The 19,314-nt window shown below is 40.6% G+C and overlaps 1 protein-coding gene across 1 annotated transcript in view; it reads right to left on the bottom strand.

Annotated features, from left to right (window-relative positions):
• The window catches only part of LOC124776527 (probable ATP-dependent RNA helicase DDX46), a 172,942-nt gene that overhangs the window by 56,896 nt on the left and 96,732 nt on the right, over positions 1-19,314 (bottom strand). The window contains exons 10-11 of the mRNA XM_047251554.1: positions 13,153-13,269; positions 764-964 (exon numbers count right to left, since the gene is read on the bottom strand). Coding sequence (XP_047107510.1) covers positions 764-964; positions 13,153-13,269 — 318 coding nt within the window. The remainder of the gene's footprint in view (positions 1-763; positions 965-13,152; positions 13,270-19,314) is intronic.

The raw sequence follows: 19,314 nt of genomic DNA, 5'->3' as shown, positions 1-19,314 counted from the left end.
GTGATTCACAATTCATAAAAGTTCTTATTAGCAACCATCTCGTCTCACAGGTAGGAAAAAACTCAGAACGTAGAGTTTCCCATACTGACAAACATACCAAACAGTTTTGCCAGTCGGATTTTCATAGTACACTGAAATGCTGCTATATTCGAAGATGAACAATACGAAATTTGTATTTACTTTGTTGGATAATGTATGAAAATGCAGTGGTCGAAACTCGGGGCGGAGAAAAAAGCTCGTCTTCCTTTTTTTTTTTTTTAATTTATTTACTGATGCAGTGGTTTTGGCGCCAGTATTTAACTTTGTGCCTGCAAAGCATGCCTATGTAGTGCTACATATATTCGACGGCAGAAGTTAGTTGTGGCAGCACCTACCAACATTTTTTAGTACTTTGCACTCGATTCTAAGCCGCAGGCGGTTTTTTGGATTAGAAAAACCAGAAAAAAGTGCGGCTTAGATTCGAGTAAGTACGGTAAACTGAACAGCATAACAAACACAGCTGAAATGAAACTATGTTTCACACCACTAAATAACCAGCACACACCTACTGTTACTCCATCTATAACGGAGTTTGCTTACAATATATAAGGCTACAAGAGTTATTTGTTACGAGAAAGGATTGATTTGAAAGTTCTAATGCACACAAATTAGGAAAGAGCTTTTATTTCATCCTATCTTTGTAAAGTTGAACAATTATACTGAAAAATAAGGCACTAAATCATATAATAAAGTTGTTTGTCAGTTTAGGTCAGACATATTTTACCACTGTTGGCTGCAAGCAGGTCAATCATTCTTCCTGGTGTACACACTATAATTTCAGCACCACGCTTCAGTTCAGCTATCTGCTCAGATATTCCTGTTCCCCCGTAGACACAGACAGCTCGGAGATTTAAAGCTTTGGTAAACTTGCGACATTCTTTACCAATCTGCATACACAGCTCCCTTGTAGGAGTCATTATCAGAGCTGTTTAAAATAAATATAACAGATTTAGTAATTTATAGGTTACAGTTCAAAGTATATTTATGAAAAAACACAAACATGCATTAAGAACAGAATAAAATTAACCAACAATGATACCTTCCACTGACACAGAGATGCATAAAAGTTAAGGTCCAAATTCAGTCATGTGACAAGCACCCATTTTACAAAAACAATTAATGATTATTATTCCAAAATGTGCTTAAAACAAAAGGATTAAAGGAAGCAATTGGGTACGATCACAATATCCAATCCAGACATCCATACTACAAGGGCTGTATGAAAAGTAATGCCTCTACCTTTGTTAATTGGGTTTGCATGGGAATATTTTGATAAATCAAATGCACAAATAATCCTCAGAATGTAATCTTTAATTACCAATATTCACTTTTCCACAATCACCAGCCAATCGGATACATTTCTAACAAGTTTTCTGAAGCCGTCACAGAAGAAGTCGACACTCTGTTTCCGCAACCACAGTCTCACAGTTCTCTCAACATCTTCATCAGAAACATAATGATGTCACCGCAGATTGTCTTTCATTATCGGGAACAGATGGAAGTCAGATAGTGCTAAATCTGGACTGTATGGAGGATGCTGTACTGTGGTGAGATTCAGTCTCTGTAATTCTGCTGTGGTGCCATGTGAAGTGCGTGGTTTGGCATTGTCATGCAGCAGGAAAACATTTCCCTTTTCCTTTCGGACCCTTGTTAGCTGTTGTTTCAGATTTCGCAGCACTCTAAATTTATTGTTGTTCCACGATCAAGGAAATCAACATGGATAACACCATCTGCGTCCCAGAACACTATGGCCGTGATTTTTCCAGCTGACGGCTGCGTCTTGAATTTCTTTTTCTGAGACGAGTCTGTGTGTCGATATTCCATAGACTGAAATTTCGTCTCTGAGTTGTAATGGTGTACCCACATTTTGTCTCCTGTCACAATTGAATGGAGAAAGGCATGACTTTCATTCTCATAATGCAAGAGGAGTTCCTAGCAAATTTCAAGTCTGTGCCCTTTCATTTCAGGAGTCAGCATCTGGGGTACCCACCATGCACAGATCTTCTGATAGCCAAGCAAAGCAATAATGTGATTCACACACTCTTGTGAAAAGCCGATTGTGCTTGCAATTTCTCTCCGAGCGATACAATGATCGTCCTCCATCAATCTGTCAACATTTTGCTTAAAAAATAGTTACATAATTAATGTTTTCTTTGTTTGCTGGTATATGTTTGCACTAATGTTTCACACTAACTTACAGAACAGCATCACGAAACCACCAACAGCTGCTGTAATGTGTATTTATTTATCAACATCTGGTTTCAATCAAGCAACCATCTACAAGTCACATAACTAGTAAATGGCAGCTTGGTTAAAACTGGTTGTCAATATATAAATACATGTTATAGCAACTTTTAGTCTTTTACTGAAAAATTCTTTTCATAGTCATTCACATTTAAAAAAATATTAAAAAAGCATGAGATATGTGCCTATGTATGGCCGCAGTCCGTGGCCAAACACTACATCTAACAAGTAATTTTACATTACACTTTGGTATTGCAGTACCCAGTTAACCACTTTTCAACGGTTTACAAAATTAAACTTTTTCTGTTGTCTGTCAGTACATTTTTGTAGGCTGAGGAAGATCTCTCCACATCACAAGAGGTTAATGATGCATACTTGATAGACACAATTGCTCAAGGTCCCCAATACAATCCATCTTTAGGCTTCTCCCCCTAAATAATGGTTGACACTCTCTTCACATCTGGAATTTGTCAAAAGTTGGGTAGGACATGTAGTAACACACATGGGTGGTAGTAAAAATGAGGAAGTTCTTTGTTGGGTTAAAAGAGATAAAACAGACAAAGATAATGATATAATGGAATGTGGGTATATGATGTTAGCAGACTTTCAGTAGTAACATGGAAATGCCTAGCTGAAGTCCATAATATATGGAAATGTTTAGAGGGTGCCTTTATCCAGCTGTGCATGTCAAATGGTTGACAATTTTGATGGTGGTGGTGACAGAATGTTATCAGACATTATTGCAATGGTTTCAAAAATGTACTATTGCTATACTTCTTTAAAATAATATTTTAGAATTTTGCCATTATACTATGATACTAATAAGTTTTGTTTTGTCACAGCAGCTTTCACTTCATATTTTTTGAAGTTTTTCAGATACAATAGCTGCTTGAATAGTTCTTTGGCATAATGCTGAATGTTTTCATGGAAACTGCACAATATTCCAATGAAGAAGCTGCTCATTATCTTCAGAAGATGGATGATCGACTGCCTTGTTGAAGTGTTGTGCATTTTCCATGACATCCAACATCACACCTACTTCCACTTTCTTCCACCAAAGCACTGCAGTTCACATTTATTAAAGATGGTAACAGATACTGAGAACTCTTATACTGTGTGTCTATTTCATTCACATTTAATTCTAATAAAACTTCAGAGCTGCAGATTTCTCTGTAAGAGGTAGCTGAAAATGACTGAAGAAAAGGTTGAGAACATGTGGACAATTTTTCTTATGCAGAAATGAAGGGATAGAGCAAGCAGAGAGTTGAATATCACACAACTGTTTCCCCCCCCCCCCCCCCTAAATGGGCCAAAGAAAAGATACAACGTACATACAAACCACACAAAAAATCTCTGCACTTTTTTTGATAAATGAGATGTGACAAGTCAATCTTGATACATGGATGTATTACATCTCCCAAGTCTACTTAACGAAGAAAGATGCCCGTGAGATTTGAAGAAGGCTTCTTTTATTAGTAGTTAAGATTTGGAGGTCGGACTGTGGGAGGAACGGTTTGCAATATCTGCAAGTATGTTGAAAGAAGTGCGCATCACACTGATAAGGTGGGAAGGTACAATGTCAAGGGTGTGACGAGCAAAAGTCTCATGAACTGTCAGCTGAATCTTGTCTCAACTAAGATTCATAAGGGTCAGTCAGACACAATAACATATTTTGAAGACTGAACATTATTGTGACTGGAAATAACAAGTTATTGTGTTCAGAAGAGTTAATACAGGAGTTCACTATCACTGGAAAATGGTTATTTGGCCCTGCCTTGCAGGTCTAAATCAGCAAAACATCAAAATAGGTGACTGCAAGAAATTTTGTTAGTACATGTCATCATCAAGGCCAAGAGAATGATAGATCATAATTTCCACATTCACACTTTCCTTGACCACATTTCACTTCATAAGTCACCAACTGTTAGTGTGTTCTCCCCCCCCCCCCCCCTTTCCTTATTCTTCAAGGAACAAACCATTCCCTGATAACCATTGCCTGATACGTACCTGCTCTGAACATATTATTACTGCACAGGTTTCTACGACAATAGTCTCAAGAGGTAGTTAGAAATTGACAGCATGGACTTCATCTATCAGGATGATGATTCACCACAACTATATACTAATGTTTATAAATTGTCAAACATCAAATTGGGAAGAGGATGTACTACTCATAGTGGAGACAGTGATCATAAATTCCTGTGCTTGTTTTAAGCCTACCCTACTTGACCCCATTCATTTTTTTTTTTAGCTATATGTGAAAGATTTAGTGTTTGGTGCACCTTGACCAAAAGACTTCCCAGAATTATGAATTCACACTGACAATGTCCTTACACAAGCTGATAATCTGAATGTGGAATTAAACAAGTTACAGACACTATGCATCTCGAATCAGCAAGGGGGAACATATTAAGCACTTGCAACAACTTGTAGCTAGGTAGATTAGCGGACCTGTTCCAACTATTTGTAATAACAATCTATTATTTGGGTGGAACTCACTATGGATACTGTGTCCCACCACTGGCTACTGTGAGTTTTACTACTAAAAAGTCAGAAAACTATTACTGCATGTTGTAAGAAAAGTAAAAAAAAAAAATTATGAGAGCAGAGCCACTCATTACCTGCTTCATATCCTACATAGTCAACAATGAAAGCACTTTCTGTCCCATGGAATGGGTTTTTCTCTTCATAATCCTCTCCATTAATATTTCACCCATCTTCAGCAACTGTAGTTGCATTTATTGAAATAATCAGTAACCAATTGCACAAAAGAAATTTTATTTCCTTAACAGGTTTCAGGCACTTAATATCCATCTTCAGAAGGTTATAACTATCACATTATTTGTAAGTGTCAAAAAGAAGTTGCATGCAGCATTGTTTCAAAAATAAGTTGCATGTGGCATATTGCTGTGTTCATGTGGTTCATAGTACCTTTACAGAAATAATATAAGGAAGACAAACAACAAGTAATACGCTGCATGCATATTTCTGACACTTGCAAATATTGCTATGTTATAGCCTTCTCAGGAAGAGCAATAAGTGCCGGAAACCAGTTAAGGAAAAAACATTTTATTTGTGCAACTGGTCTGCTTGCTTGTTTTGTTTTAGGGCACAAAAGCAACTAAGGTAATATGTGCCCATGTCACAACTGTACAACATGGAGACGAAAAAAGAGTTAAAAGCAATTACACGTTAAGCCCAATCAACAGAAGGAAAGAGCTACAGACAGGTACTTTCTCTTTGAGAAAGGGCCATAAAATATGCCATAGAGACAACAGAAATCCTGAACTAAAGATTAAATTTCCTTCTGTACATTGCCACAACGGATAAAAGCAGAGCGCGGTTGACAGCCTGTACGTCGTTCATTAAAATGTCCAATAACTCAGACAACAAAAATAAATTAGAACATAAGTGGTTAAAAAAATGGCATTCCATCAGGGAATGGCACAGCATCAAAGGTTGGTGACAACGGCACAAAGTGGTGGGGGATCACCACTCCACACTCGCTGATGGCTAAAAAGACAGTGCACAATACGCAACTTCGATAAGTTGATCTCTTTGCAGCAAGAGGGGCGAGAGGTGACTGGATAAGGCTTAGGGAGTGGTTCAATTCCGCGGAGCTTGTTCCTATGAAAGGAAGACCAGTGGTGACGCCAAAGTGACATAACCTGCTGACAGATGGCAACACAGAGATCATCAGAGGGAATGGAAGAACTAGCTGGCAGAAGTACGAGGACTGCAGCCTTGGCAGCAGTGTCAGAGCCTCATTTCCCATCACACTGACATGACCAGGGACCCCCATAAACACCACAGTGGCTCCATCAAGAGGGAGCAAGTGAAAGCTTTCCTGAACCCAGGCAGCGAACAGCACACAGAGGCTCTGAAGGGCACTGAGAGTGTCAGAGCATATGACAATTGAAAAGCCTGTGTTGCCGTACATAATGCGTGGCCTGATACAGGGTGAAGAGCTCTGCTGTAAATACTGAGCAGTGTTCCGGATGCCAATACGAAAACTGTCACTGCCAATGACAGAGGCACACCCGACACCATGGTTAGTTCGAGAGCCATCAGTATACACAAAGGTATTATTGCGAAGGTTGAGTAACTTACAGCGACAGAACGACTCTGAAGTAGTGTACTTAGGAAGCAAATGAAATCCAAGGTGAACATTGGCCACCACAGGAAGCCAAGGTGGTGAACGGTTCACATGTGTCATGAAAGTGGCAGGTAGCAGGAAGTTAAGCTGCCGCAGCAATAGCCAGCCAGGAGGTAACAGAGAGGAGGGATGTGTCTTATACTGGTGGTCAAAGGAGTCACCAAAGAAGCAGGCATAGGATGGATGGCCAGGCACAGCAAACAAAAGACATGCGTATCTGCTGAGGAGAACATCACACGTCAGTATGACTGCAGTAATTCAGCAGCTTCTGCAAGCGAAACTCTCAACCAAGTTAGCGTAAAATGCGCTAGTGGCCAGATGGATACCACAATGGTGGATTGTATTGAGAAGGCGTATGAGGGGCAGACATGCAGATGCATAAATGAAACACCCATAGCCTAATTTCGAACAGACAAGGGATTGGTACAAGTGGAGGAGGGTGGTATAATCCACTCCCCAGGGTGTACCACTGAGGAAAGTAAGGACACTGAGGGACTGGGTACAGTGGGTACCAGAACACTGCACAGTAAAGATGAAGTGCAAGGAATGGAACATTCTGTGGCAGTAAGGATAATGTTGGTAAGGTATTCTACCTGGTCATCACAACTTGGAAAAAATTGTTCACTGAAGGTCACCACGGATGAGTAAAGCCTCCAGTAGACCTTAGAAATTTGCCATTTCAGTTTGCACACAGGTGGGACAAAAGACAGCAAAAGGATAGCACATGGGAAATGGTCGCTTGAGTATCCATCAGAGAAAATGGACCACTCCAGACGACGGGCAAGCTGGACAGTGCAGAATAAGAGATCCAAATAGGAATAGGTGTGCATGGAGTCTGAAAGGAATGTGGGTGGTCCAGTGTTACAGCAGATGACGTTGAGCTGCTTGAGAAGGTCAGCCAAGAGGGCACCTCTCTGACAGGTTCTCGGAGAACCCCAAAGGGAATGATGCGCATTAAGTCACTGAGCAGCAAGAAGGAGTGAGAGAGTTGCCCAACAAGCTGGAGGAAGTCTGCCTTGGAGACACCAAATGATGGAGGGATGTAAAGGGTACAAAGGGAAAAGATTAAGTGAGGAAGGAAAATGCGGACTGCAACAGCTTGCAGCTGGGTGTTCAGGGAGATGGTGTGACTATGAACATCATCCTATACGAGCAGCATGACTGCCCTGCAAAATGGAATGCTGCCCTCTGGGGGATGATCAAAGTAGACCAGAAAGAAATGCGAGAGGTCAAAGCGGTAATAAGGATGCAATTTTGTTTCCTGGAGGCAGAGAACAAGCGGACACTGAGGTTCCAAGAGCAGCTGTAATTCCTCCTTGTTGGACATAAGGTTGCAAACATTTCATTGGAGGAGAGTCATAACCAGGAAATGGGAGGAGGGAAAAAATGAAGGGGTGTCATATCAGCAGCTGCCAAGTCCCAGTCTTCAAAGACTCACTGCTACAGGGCGCAGACACTGGAGGATCCTGCTTCACGAGATCTACAAAGGCATCAGCATTCTCCCTCCAACAGTCTGCACAGTCCAGCGCAGAAAAGCGGTTCGGAGTGTGCACTGACAACGTGGAGGTTGGCCGGTTGTGAGTATCATGCAGCGACATCTCTGAGTTGGCAAAGGACAAGACCGTTTGCCCTTGTTTAATTTCTTGGGAGCTTTTGTGGTTGGCAGATGCCAATTTAGATGTTTGTTGGCTGTACAGACGTAAAATGTCTTCATGGGAAATTTCTTTCTGTCCTTTCCAGCCTGTCTGTTGTGTAACAGGTGACTTTGCATTGTGAAGCGAAAATTTGGTGGCTTGTTGCACAGCTCAAGGAGACGGAGACGGGGATGCTACTGTGACAATCAGTGATTTGAATTGAGGTCGCATGTATGTGTGGCCATGTCCTTCGTGGAGCGAGATGTAGCAAGAATGGTACTATAAGTGCCAGATGGTAAAACGCAGGGTTTTCAACTAGCCAAAAACTTGCGAGAGACAGAATAAGGTACTTTTCCCTTCACCCAGATCTCATGGACAGCCCCATCATTGAGATACAAAGGAACAATCTCAGGAGGAGGCTGCATGGTCCCCATTGCAATTGTTACAGTGGGGAGAAGGAGGTGGACAATCGCCCTAGTGAGCATCCCTACCACAGGTTACACATTCTGCCGCATTTCAACAAGACATTCGAGTGTGGTTGTAAGCATGACACTGGTAGCAGCACATAGGGGTTCAGAATGTACAGTTGGACCGTGATAACTTCATAGCCTGCTTTGATCCTTGATGGAAGCACTACTCTGTCAAATGTGAGAAAGAGAGTGCGCGTGGGCACTAAGGACGCATCTACCTTTTTCATCACCTGATGGACTGCAATGACACCCTGATCAGAGAGGTAAGTCTGGATTTTCTCATGGGTCAGACCATTGAGCAGCCTAGTGGAAATAACATCATGGGAAGAACTCAGCATTCGATGGGCCTCGGCACGAACAGGATAGCCATGGAGGAGTGACGCTGCAAGCAGTTGTGCTTGAGAATCATATGTAGTCTCCAAAGGCAAACTGCCATTGCATAAAAGAGAACAGGGTTTCACAGGGCCAGCAATTGCATCATATCCATTCTGACTAATGAACAGATTAACAGTAGCAAAGGACTGACTGTCTTCAGTACGCGAAACGACGAGGAACAGAGGTTCAGCTGGGAGGGTCTGTGAATTGTTAGCCTAATTTCATTTACATTTGATAGACTTAGACTGAGAGGATGATGTTCGGCTTATTGCAGAAAATCCTCCATGATTGTGTCTCTGATGGTGTGCTGCTTTCAACGGGGATCACCCTCAGAAGGCAGCTCACCCGCCTTAGGTGATTGTTCAGACCTTAGGTCACACCTCCCGAACACCTGACAGAAGGACCAATTGGCAATTTGGAAAGGTAACAGCTCAAGAATCCCCCCCCCCCCCGTGCTTGGCCTGAACCAGGGGGTACATGTGAACGAACCCTACCTGTCGACCCAGGGCAAGGAATTATGCTTTACCCAGTCACATGTTACACTTCAGACACATGGGCCAGCCTTCAGGAGCGAACAGGAAGGAAGAAGAAAAAGAGGAACCTCAAACACTGAAGCAGGGAAACGATAGGAGAAGGGGAACGAAGAAAGAAAAAGAACGAAAAAACTATGGAGGGACTGTTTTGATGTCAGGCTGCTGAAAATGCAGAACACATTCCCAAAAATGTCCCAGACCTGTTCCCCAAGGGAGGAGAAAAAGAACAGTTAGAGGGTAGACATGCAGTACAGAAGGGAAAAGATGCTGCGGAGGCTGAGGTCCCACGGTAGCCAAGCATGAACTTGCCAAAGAGTGGCGGGCCCCCTGGTTGGTTGTGGAATTGGTTGCTTATTATTTCAATAAATGCGCCCTCCCATTAACTACTAGCAACTGAGATTTCAGGTAGTTACGGACAAACATGTATACTAATTCTGTATGTTGAGAAATAAATCATTTTTTGAGTTGTAGGTAGAAGCGACTGGTGAAAGATTTGGACTGTGGAGGGTGTGGAGAAAGTTCAAACCTCAAGTTCTCTCTGATTTGTACAGAACAGACAGCAGTGCGTTTACATGCATTGTCATAAATCAAGACAATTCTGGCACTCCGCTATCCTATCCTGTATGGCACTTATGAATCTGGAAACTCTTTGATGGTTCATCTAAAAAGTAATTGATATACTCAACTCCACGAAACCTACCAACAGTATACCTTTTTGAGCCCATCATTCTACTGCCGTAATTGTTCTGTGTAGATAGTGTTTGTCTGAACTCTATTAACACTGGCAAATTTGAATTATGCTACTGCATGGTGTGCTGTTTTGAGTACAAATTGATGTAGAATACTCTTGTTTCAACACATCACAATGAAAAAAAAAAAATCTTATTCCTATCTTCAGCACCATTATGGATCAGAAATGCATATGCCAGCATCATTAGTTGTGTTATAGTGATCATCAGCCAAAATAATTGATTACATCTTGTACACAGGTTACAGTAACTCAGTTTCTCAGCTATAATCAAATGCAGAACACTGGACATTGGTGGAAATTGCACATCAAGTTGACTAGAATGAAATTTTCACTCTACAGTGGAGTGTACACTGATATGAAACTTCCTGGCAGATTAAAACTGTGTGCTGGACCAAGTCTCGAACTCGGGACCTTTGCCTTTCGTGGGCAAGTGCTCTACCAACTGCTGTGAGGATGGGGCATGAGTCGTGCTTGAGTAGCTCAGTTGGTAGAGCACTTGCCCGTGAAGGTAAAGTTCCCGAGTTCGTGTCCCGATCTGGCACACAGTTTTAATCTGCCAAGAAGCTTCATATCAGCGCACACTCTGCTGTAGACTGAAAATTTCATTCTAGAAACATCTCCCAGGCTGTGGCTAAGCCATGTCTCCACAATATCCTTTCTTCCAGGAGTGCTAGTTCTGCAAGGTTCGCAGGAGAGCTTCTGTGAAGTTTGGAAGGTAGGGGACGAGGTACTGGTGGAATTAAAGCAGTGAGGACAGGGCGTGAGTCGTGCTTGGGTAGCTCAGTTGGTAGAGCACTTGGCCGCGAAAGGCAAAGGTCCCGAGTTCAAGTCTCTGTACGGCACACAGTTTTAATCTGCCATGAAGTTTCAGCAAGTTGATTAATTGTGACGCAATATTTTTGCGGCACTTTTTCATTCACTTGCTCAACAAACGACTTTTTAATTCTACAGTGGAGTGTGCACTGGTTTGAAACTTCTTGAAGGATTAAAACTGATTGTCACATTGAGACTCGTGCCTGAATCTTGTCTTTAGTAGGCAAACCTCTTACCACCTGAGATAAGTGGGCAAGAGCCATGAGCTGTACTCACAACTTTGCTTCTGCCCACAGAAGACAAGATTCCTTGTTTGATGCACAGTTTTTGTATGGCGAGTAGTTTCACAGTGGTCTGCCATTTCTCTTTGTACACATTCATATTTGCTTCCCAAAATGCACACCACCACTGTCTTATTTTTCTACCCCAGTTTTGAGATGTGTTATAAGCATATGACACTGGGTGTCTGAATAAATGTACATTTGTGCATTGTTAAACTGGAAAACACAGGTTTCTACATTGATAATGTCAGATCAGATTGAATTAGACCATAGAAACACACAATCAGTATGCCTACAATCAATCTCTGTGTTTCTGTGTTTTCTCCTGAGAGATTTTGTAGTTGCTCCTATACCTACAGTTTACAGAGTGCTGACCACAGTCCCTTTAATTCCACTGTACACATATATTGGTGGCAATTATATGGGCACAAGTGCAATACGCGTAAAATTACTAAAACTGAACAACACCAATTAAGCATTATCATTTACATTATAGACGGTACGGCAGGCAGTAAACAGAATGTATTAAATATCCTTGCCTCTAAGTTAGTCTGCTTAATTCACTAAATGCTTGAAAATAATTGATTAGATGTAAGTTTCCCTTTGAACCGAGTTCTGCTTATTAGACTGTTCACCTGTTTCTTTATTTATTTTTTAATTAACAAAGTTGTATCAATATTTGTGTTTTGAAAAATCAGTGGTCAATTCAATAAGCTATTTATTTTCAATAATGTTGTTGTTTCCGAATATCTCACTGTGGATAAATGGATTACTTTCCACAAAAAATTCTTCAGGCACAAATACAAACTATGAAATCTGCAAACGAAGGCTGTGAATCTAAGATAAGTACATGACTACATTTCCAGTTTCTGTATGGTCAGTTACATTTGCACAAAAAGGGGAGAAAACAAATATGATGGTCAATACCAGATCATTAACAGTCATGTAATTTGGCTTTTATTTCAGATTCTCCTCACTTCAAATTGCAGTTTCATGATCGGGTTTTTAGGTGACAGAATTTGTCATCTGAAAGTATATTTCTTTCTCACTGTCTCAAATGGACATGAAAGTGACTACAGCTTCCACAAAAACATGAAAGTAGTCATTACTATGGTGAAGTAGTCAGGATTAAAAATACAGCAAAACATAGTAACTATAAGATCAGATGAAAATATATACAATAACATTAAGAAAATAGATAACAGCTGGTATGGGTATCACAGTGTTAAGACACATACACAAACTAGATAACAAATGAGCTACAGTTAAAATCCGCAAAGTTATCTTAGATGTACGATCTCACTTGATCACTGTGGGAAAGCTCTGGATACATATGCTACTGTGAAAATATCGCTATACCAATTGCCACTACTGACAGACATAAAACAAGAGCAGTTATCCTTACTTTCATTCTAGCCAACACTATTTTGATATAAATTACTATGGACTGTTAACATTTTATTCATTATGCATACCATTTCGAAATAGCTTAAGGATAAACAGTGGCATTTGATGCGACCTCCGTGAGGAATAATTTTTCTTGCTGCAGGGTTACAGATGGTGTATATATGATTATTTCACCAAATGCAGCAATTACCAAAATGTGGATGGCTGCTGCTGATGGTCAGTTCCCAAAGACTTTACTCAGGAGACTGTTTCGCAGAGAACCACCTGCAAAAATATTAATATTTTCCTAAGTTTGTGAATTTGAAAGGAGATACTGGCAATAGAGTAGAGTATATCACCTGAATAAGAAATAGTCTTTCAAATTCTGCATGTACTGTAAATATGTTGTTAACTGTAGCCACATAAATGCCACTGCTTTTCAATTTAGTGCTCAAAGTAAACCCACAAACCTATTGGTCCATCAGTGTCTTCAAGTGGTGGCTGATCCATGATGTGCCGAAGCATAGGCAGAACAAATGCCAGAGTTTTTCCACTGCCAGTTTTTGCGATTCCTATGAGATCACGACCTATGAAACAAAATTTACATTTATTTTACCACGCAGTGGAAGTATTCCAGTTAATAAAATCATTAAAATATTAATATATTTTTAGAAACTAGGTTGCCTATGAAGTTTCACTAACAGATTCATTTTGCTTTTCACTTTCATCTTTCACATGCCATCTTCAAGACATTATTTTTACCCAAATGATGATAATTATAATTGTGCAATACATATGTACTGAGGTAAATTAATCAAGATGCATATAAAATAAGTTATTTCAATGATTTTCTTGCTGTCCCACAGACCACTGACCTTGTCATGGTGGTGTGGCTTGCATGTCTTAATGATAAACACAACCACCCCACAGCTGCAAACACATCAGAGGGAAATCTGTGGAGAGGCTAGACAAACACGTTTTCTGAGAAGGGGGCAGCAGCCTTTTTAATACTTTCAGGGAAACCTGTTTGGGATGTTTTCTGATCTGGCATAGCCTTGCGATGTTGATAATGAGAACAGCTGAAAGCAATGGGAAAAACTACAACCCTTATATTTCCCAAGGACATGGAGCTTAACTGTATTTGTTTAATGCTGACAGCATCATGCTGGGTAAAAATTCCAGAGGTAAAACAGCTTCCCCATTCAGATCTCAGGTCACTGTTGTTGTGGTGGTGGTGGTGGTGGTGGTGGTAACAGTCTGCCACTGTATGGGCTGGAACACAGGATATTAGATCCCTTAATTGAGTAGGCGGGTTTGAGATTTTGAAAAGAGTAATGGATAGGTTGACATTAGATACAGATGGAGTTAGTGAAGTACACAGGCAGGAAGAACACGACTTTTGGTCAAGTGAATATAGAATTACTAACAGTAAATCAAATAGTGATAATTCACAAGTAGATCTAATAATAAATGGACACGTATTACTATGAACAGTATAGTGAGCAGATTATCATAAAAAAAAAGACAGACACAAAGCTAAGACCCATCACAGTAATGCAAGTTTATGTCCTACCAGCTCCGCAAGCGATGAAGAGATCGAAAGAGTGTATGATAAGTTAAAAGAAATTATTTGGTTTGTTAAGGAAGATGAAAATTTAAGTGTGAATGGTGACTGGATTTTGATAATAAGAAACACAACTGAACAAAAAATAGTAGTAGAACATGTACTGGGGGAAAGGAATGAAAGGGGAAACCACATGGCTGAATTTTGAAAGCACGCAATTTAATAACTACCAACACTTGGTTTACAGGACTGGCATACATGAACTCTGATCATAATTTGGTGGTTATTTACTGCAAATTACAACTGAAAAAAATCACAGAAAGCTTGAAAATAAAAGAGATGGGACCTGAATACAAATGTCTAAAAATGAGATTGATAGGAAGTGCAAAATGGCAAAGCAGGAATAGTTTGGTAAAAATGCAAATCTGTAGAAGCATGTATGGATGTGGGAAACAGTTGCCCCATACTATTGGCCAAAAGAGAAGCAACTGTATGAATGTCAAGAGCTCAGATGGGAAACCAGCACTAGGCAAACAAGGGACGGCTGACAGGTGGAGGAATATACAGAAAAGCTATGGAAGATGACGTAGATGTAGCTGAGATAGGAGGTATGTTACTGCATGACGTATTTTACTGACCAGAATTAGTGAGATCCCTGGAAGAACATATCAAGAGAACTATGCCATCACACAAGAGAGGCAGAAGAGACTGGCAGGCTACCTCAAGAAGAATCTAATAATTCCTGTTCCAGAGAAGGAATCTACTGGCAGGTGTGAATATTAAAGGTGCTGACAGTTGTGAATAGTACATCTGCATATTTTGCAAGCTGTGAAGAAAACCAATAATAAATGTGATAAAGGAATTAAAAGTTCTGGAATAAGAAGTAAAAAGATTTGTTGACGACATAATGATTCTGTCACAGATGGCTGATGTATTAGAAGAATGGTTAAATCAAATGGATTGTGTTCTGAACGGAGGTTAGAAGATAAACACAAACTAAAATAAAACAAGGGTAATGATGTGCAATCAAATTAAATCAGGTATGTTGAGGTGATTATCTAACAAAATGAAACACTAAACATAGCATAGTTCTACCATCTGAGTAACAAAAAAACTGATGATGGTTAAAGTAGAGGGGATATGAAATGGAGACTGGAAATGGCAAGGAAAGTGTTTCTGAAAAAGAGCTATCTATGTGAATCGAAACTGCAGTTAAGAAAACACTTGGGTTAGCCAGATATAAAAAGAAAAATGGTGGGATGAAGAGTGTACTAAACCAATAACATATAAAAAAATGGAGAAAATGGGAAGTTCTGGGCCTACTAAGCAAAATGTGCAATTCAAACAACAAAGAAAATAAATTCCAGGATAAGATGCAGAGTTAGAAGACCATTCAAAAAATCACAACTAGTTGAAATGCAAGGGGACTTGCCAAAAGTTTATTGCAGAGATTTTCATCACATTCCTAGAACAAATTAAAGCATTACCAAGCACCGAATATTTGCATTAAGAATTAAACGGGTGTAGTGCCTTGGGATGACATGGAATGTTGCAACAAGTTGATTACTTGTTTTCAGATGGTAAATCCAGATGTGAAGGGAATTACGGAGTACACGGTGCAAAATATGGTGAGCCTTCCTCGTGGTGGTCAGTCACTGTTGAATGGAAACCTGATGATGTGTATAATGGTTCTTAAATTCCCACACAGTCCAACATTATGCCACTTCACATCCAAATGTCCAACAAAGATGGATATCCCACTAATCAACAAGCCTGCCAAATGGAGAACCCACAACTGTCTCGTATGTATGTGGCATTTCTGTGTCCTTTACAAGTAATGGTTCAACAACCAATATTGTCCCTGCTCCTTTTATACCCTGCCATGCCTGATAGCAACACCAAACCTGAACACCACTAATGCACACCATCATTTACATATCTGCCGATGGTGTTTAATGTGTACACAGTTACTATGACAGCCGATCATGTCTTCTGTGTTCACTTTGTCTGTCAGGGAATCGTATTTTGAAATATTTACTAATACTTGGTAGCTAGCAAACTCATATCAAAAAATATACTAATGACCATCATACAGATTCTGTCACGTAATTCTAATACAACCTCATGTCTGCAACTGCTGAAAATACATGAAGCAAAGCTAGACATCATGATAACATGCCCATATGGAACATTGTGACTTTTGACACAGTGATGCAGGTACGTGGCATAACAAGAAAAAGGCACAGGTACAGAGATTCTTAATAGTGTATGGCAATACAAAATAGAAGCTAGGACGGGTTTAATGCCCCATAAACAATGAGGTTGTTAAAATGGAAAACAAGCTCAGAGTGAGGAATCATAGCAAAGAAAATCAGCCATGCCCTTTTCAAATGATTCATCTCAGCATTTGCATTAAGCAACTTCGTGAAACAATTCATAATCTCAGGATGCACAATGCTACCCCCATCAGATCAGACTTTTCACCATAGCTCTTGATAATGCTTCCATCTAGAGGTCAAGGATAGTCTGTGGCAATGGTTATACAGCTGCAGTCCTCCGACCTGGAGTACCCCAAGCACATTAAATTGACCCAAACCAGAGGAGCAAGTTGACACATGGTATTTTCCCTCATGTTGCTGGTACCCACCCAATACGCCACCCGTGTGTGGTTGAACATTGAACTCTGGATCCACATGGATTGTGAAAAGGCACACGAATTATTGAAATCTTTATCCCTTTAGACTAAAACTTTAAACGTACCACTAAAGAACACATGCAATGGATGACATGCTTCTAACACAATGTTGCCCACTACATCTGCACGGTTGCAGCATGTTCCACGGGCATAGCACAGGAAAAAAATGGCAGCAAATCATTCTCCAAGCTAAAACTTGACTCATTTGTTACAGAACGTTACTCCGACATTCTTAGGCCCACTCATGGTAGGAAAGGCATCACATCCATCAACTTGCACAGCCAGGAGAATTAATCTAATGAGTAAATGAGCAAACAGAGCAATTTCATGAAGTCAAAGATATACAGTCTGATCAGATATGTGCAACAAAGACCCTTCTGCAAAGTCTTTTGGCATGGCAGGTGCTGTGCTGAGATTGAACATCTTCAGGTCACACAAGCCAAGAGAATCAGGCACTGGGTTGGGGTGCATGGTTAATCTTGCTTGTAAGGATGGAAGAAAAGAAGGAAGGTTGGAAGATTAGGTTTAATGTCCCACCAATGACAATATCCTTAGAGACCAAGCTTGGATTGGGGAAAGATAATGGAAACCATGGAAAACCTGATGTGGATGGCAAGATAGGTATTTGGATTGTTGTCCTCCCGAATATGAGTCCAGCAGCTTAACACAGCATCACATCGCTCAGTCAACCTTGTCTGTTTTCCCACTGAATGTGACCTCACACCTTGAATCTTCTGTACAGCTAAGAAATATTGTTATGTAAGATACTAAATTCTCAGTTACTTTTGAGCTGATCTGTGGTTAGCTGCTAATCAGCACATGATCTGAATATGCATAATGTCATCCAAATGTTCCTGAACAGTCAACCTGCTTCCCTACTACTCAAATACCTTGTGCCAGACACATGCAATAAACAATCAGAAACACTATATTCATAACTTACAACAAAATCACTGTTGTAGAAACCAGTAAGAGGTGCCAATCGTGTGAAATGTACTTCATGTGTTTCAAAGCCAACCATTGCAGTTTTTCATCACGAAACTTAGTGTTTTTTGGTGGATACCAGAGTTGCTTTAACTTAATGGATGTTTTGCAGAACAGTAACTGTAAGATTAAATATGAGTAATAAGGAGTATTCTTATGTTGTGCTGTAAAGAGAATGCATTTTCTCTCTCAATATGTGAATGCTTGTTGGGTCAGCTGCAAAAAATGCACAGTCAAGCAGTTTTAAGAAGAGGTGCAAAAAGTGATATGTGTAGCATCGCATTGACAACAATGCCACTAGTGACCCAGCACATACACTATGTGATCAAAAGTATCCGGACACCCCAAAAAACATATGTTTTTCATATTAGGTGCATTGTGCTGCCACCTACTGCCAGGTACTCCACATCAGCGACCTCAGTAGTCATTAGACATAGTGAGAGAGCAGAATGGGGCACTCTGCGGAACTCATCCAGACATAGTGAGAGAGCAGAATGGGGCACTCTGCGGAACTCATCCACTTGGAACGTGGTCAGTTGATTGTGTGTCACTTGTGTCATACATCTGTAAACAAAATTACCACACTCCTAAATATCCCTAGGTCAACTGTTTCTGATGTGATAGTGATGTGGAAACGTGAAGGGATACGTACAGCACAAAAGTGTACAGGCTGACCTCGTCTGCTGACTGACAGAGACTGCCGACTGCTGAAGAGGGTCTTAATGTGTAATAGGCAGACATCTAACCAGACCATCACACAAGAATTCCAAACTGCATCATCATCCGCTGCAAATAATATGACGTTAGGCAAGAGGTGAGAAAAATTGGATTTCATGGTCAAGTGGCTGCTCATAAGCCACATACCAAATGACACCTCGCTTGGTGTAAGGAGCTTAAACACTGAACAATTAAACAGTGGCAGGCTGTAGGTATGGCGAATTACCAGTAAGCATCAACTGCCAGCGTGTGTAGTGCCAACAGTAAAATTCTGAGGCGGTGGTGTTATGGTATGGTCGTGTTTTTCACGGAGGGGGCTTGCACCCCTCGTTGTTTTACATTGCACTATCACAGCACAGGCCTACATTGATGTTTTACGCACCTTCTTGCTTCCCACTGTTGAAGAGCAATTCAGGGATGGTGACTGCATCTTTCAACACAATCAAGCACCTGTTCCTAATGCATGGCCTGTGGCAGAGTGGTTACATGACCATAACATCCCTGTAATGGACTGGCCTGCACAGAGTCCTGACCTGAATCCTAAAGAACACCTTTGAGATGTTAAGGAATGCCGACTCCGTGCCAGGTCTCACTGACCGACATCAATACCTCTCCTCATGCAGCACTCCGTAAAGAATGGGCTGCCATTCCCCAAGAAACCTTCCAGCACCT

This window comes from Schistocerca piceifrons, chromosome 2, assembly GCF_021461385.2.
Source record: "Schistocerca piceifrons isolate TAMUIC-IGC-003096 chromosome 2, iqSchPice1.1, whole genome shotgun sequence".
In the NCBI taxonomy this organism is placed as follows: domain Eukaryota; kingdom Metazoa; phylum Arthropoda; class Insecta; order Orthoptera; family Acrididae; genus Schistocerca; species Schistocerca piceifrons.
The sequence above is the reverse complement of the archived record's forward strand: the minus strand, read 5'-3'. Positions and strand labels throughout refer to the sequence as shown.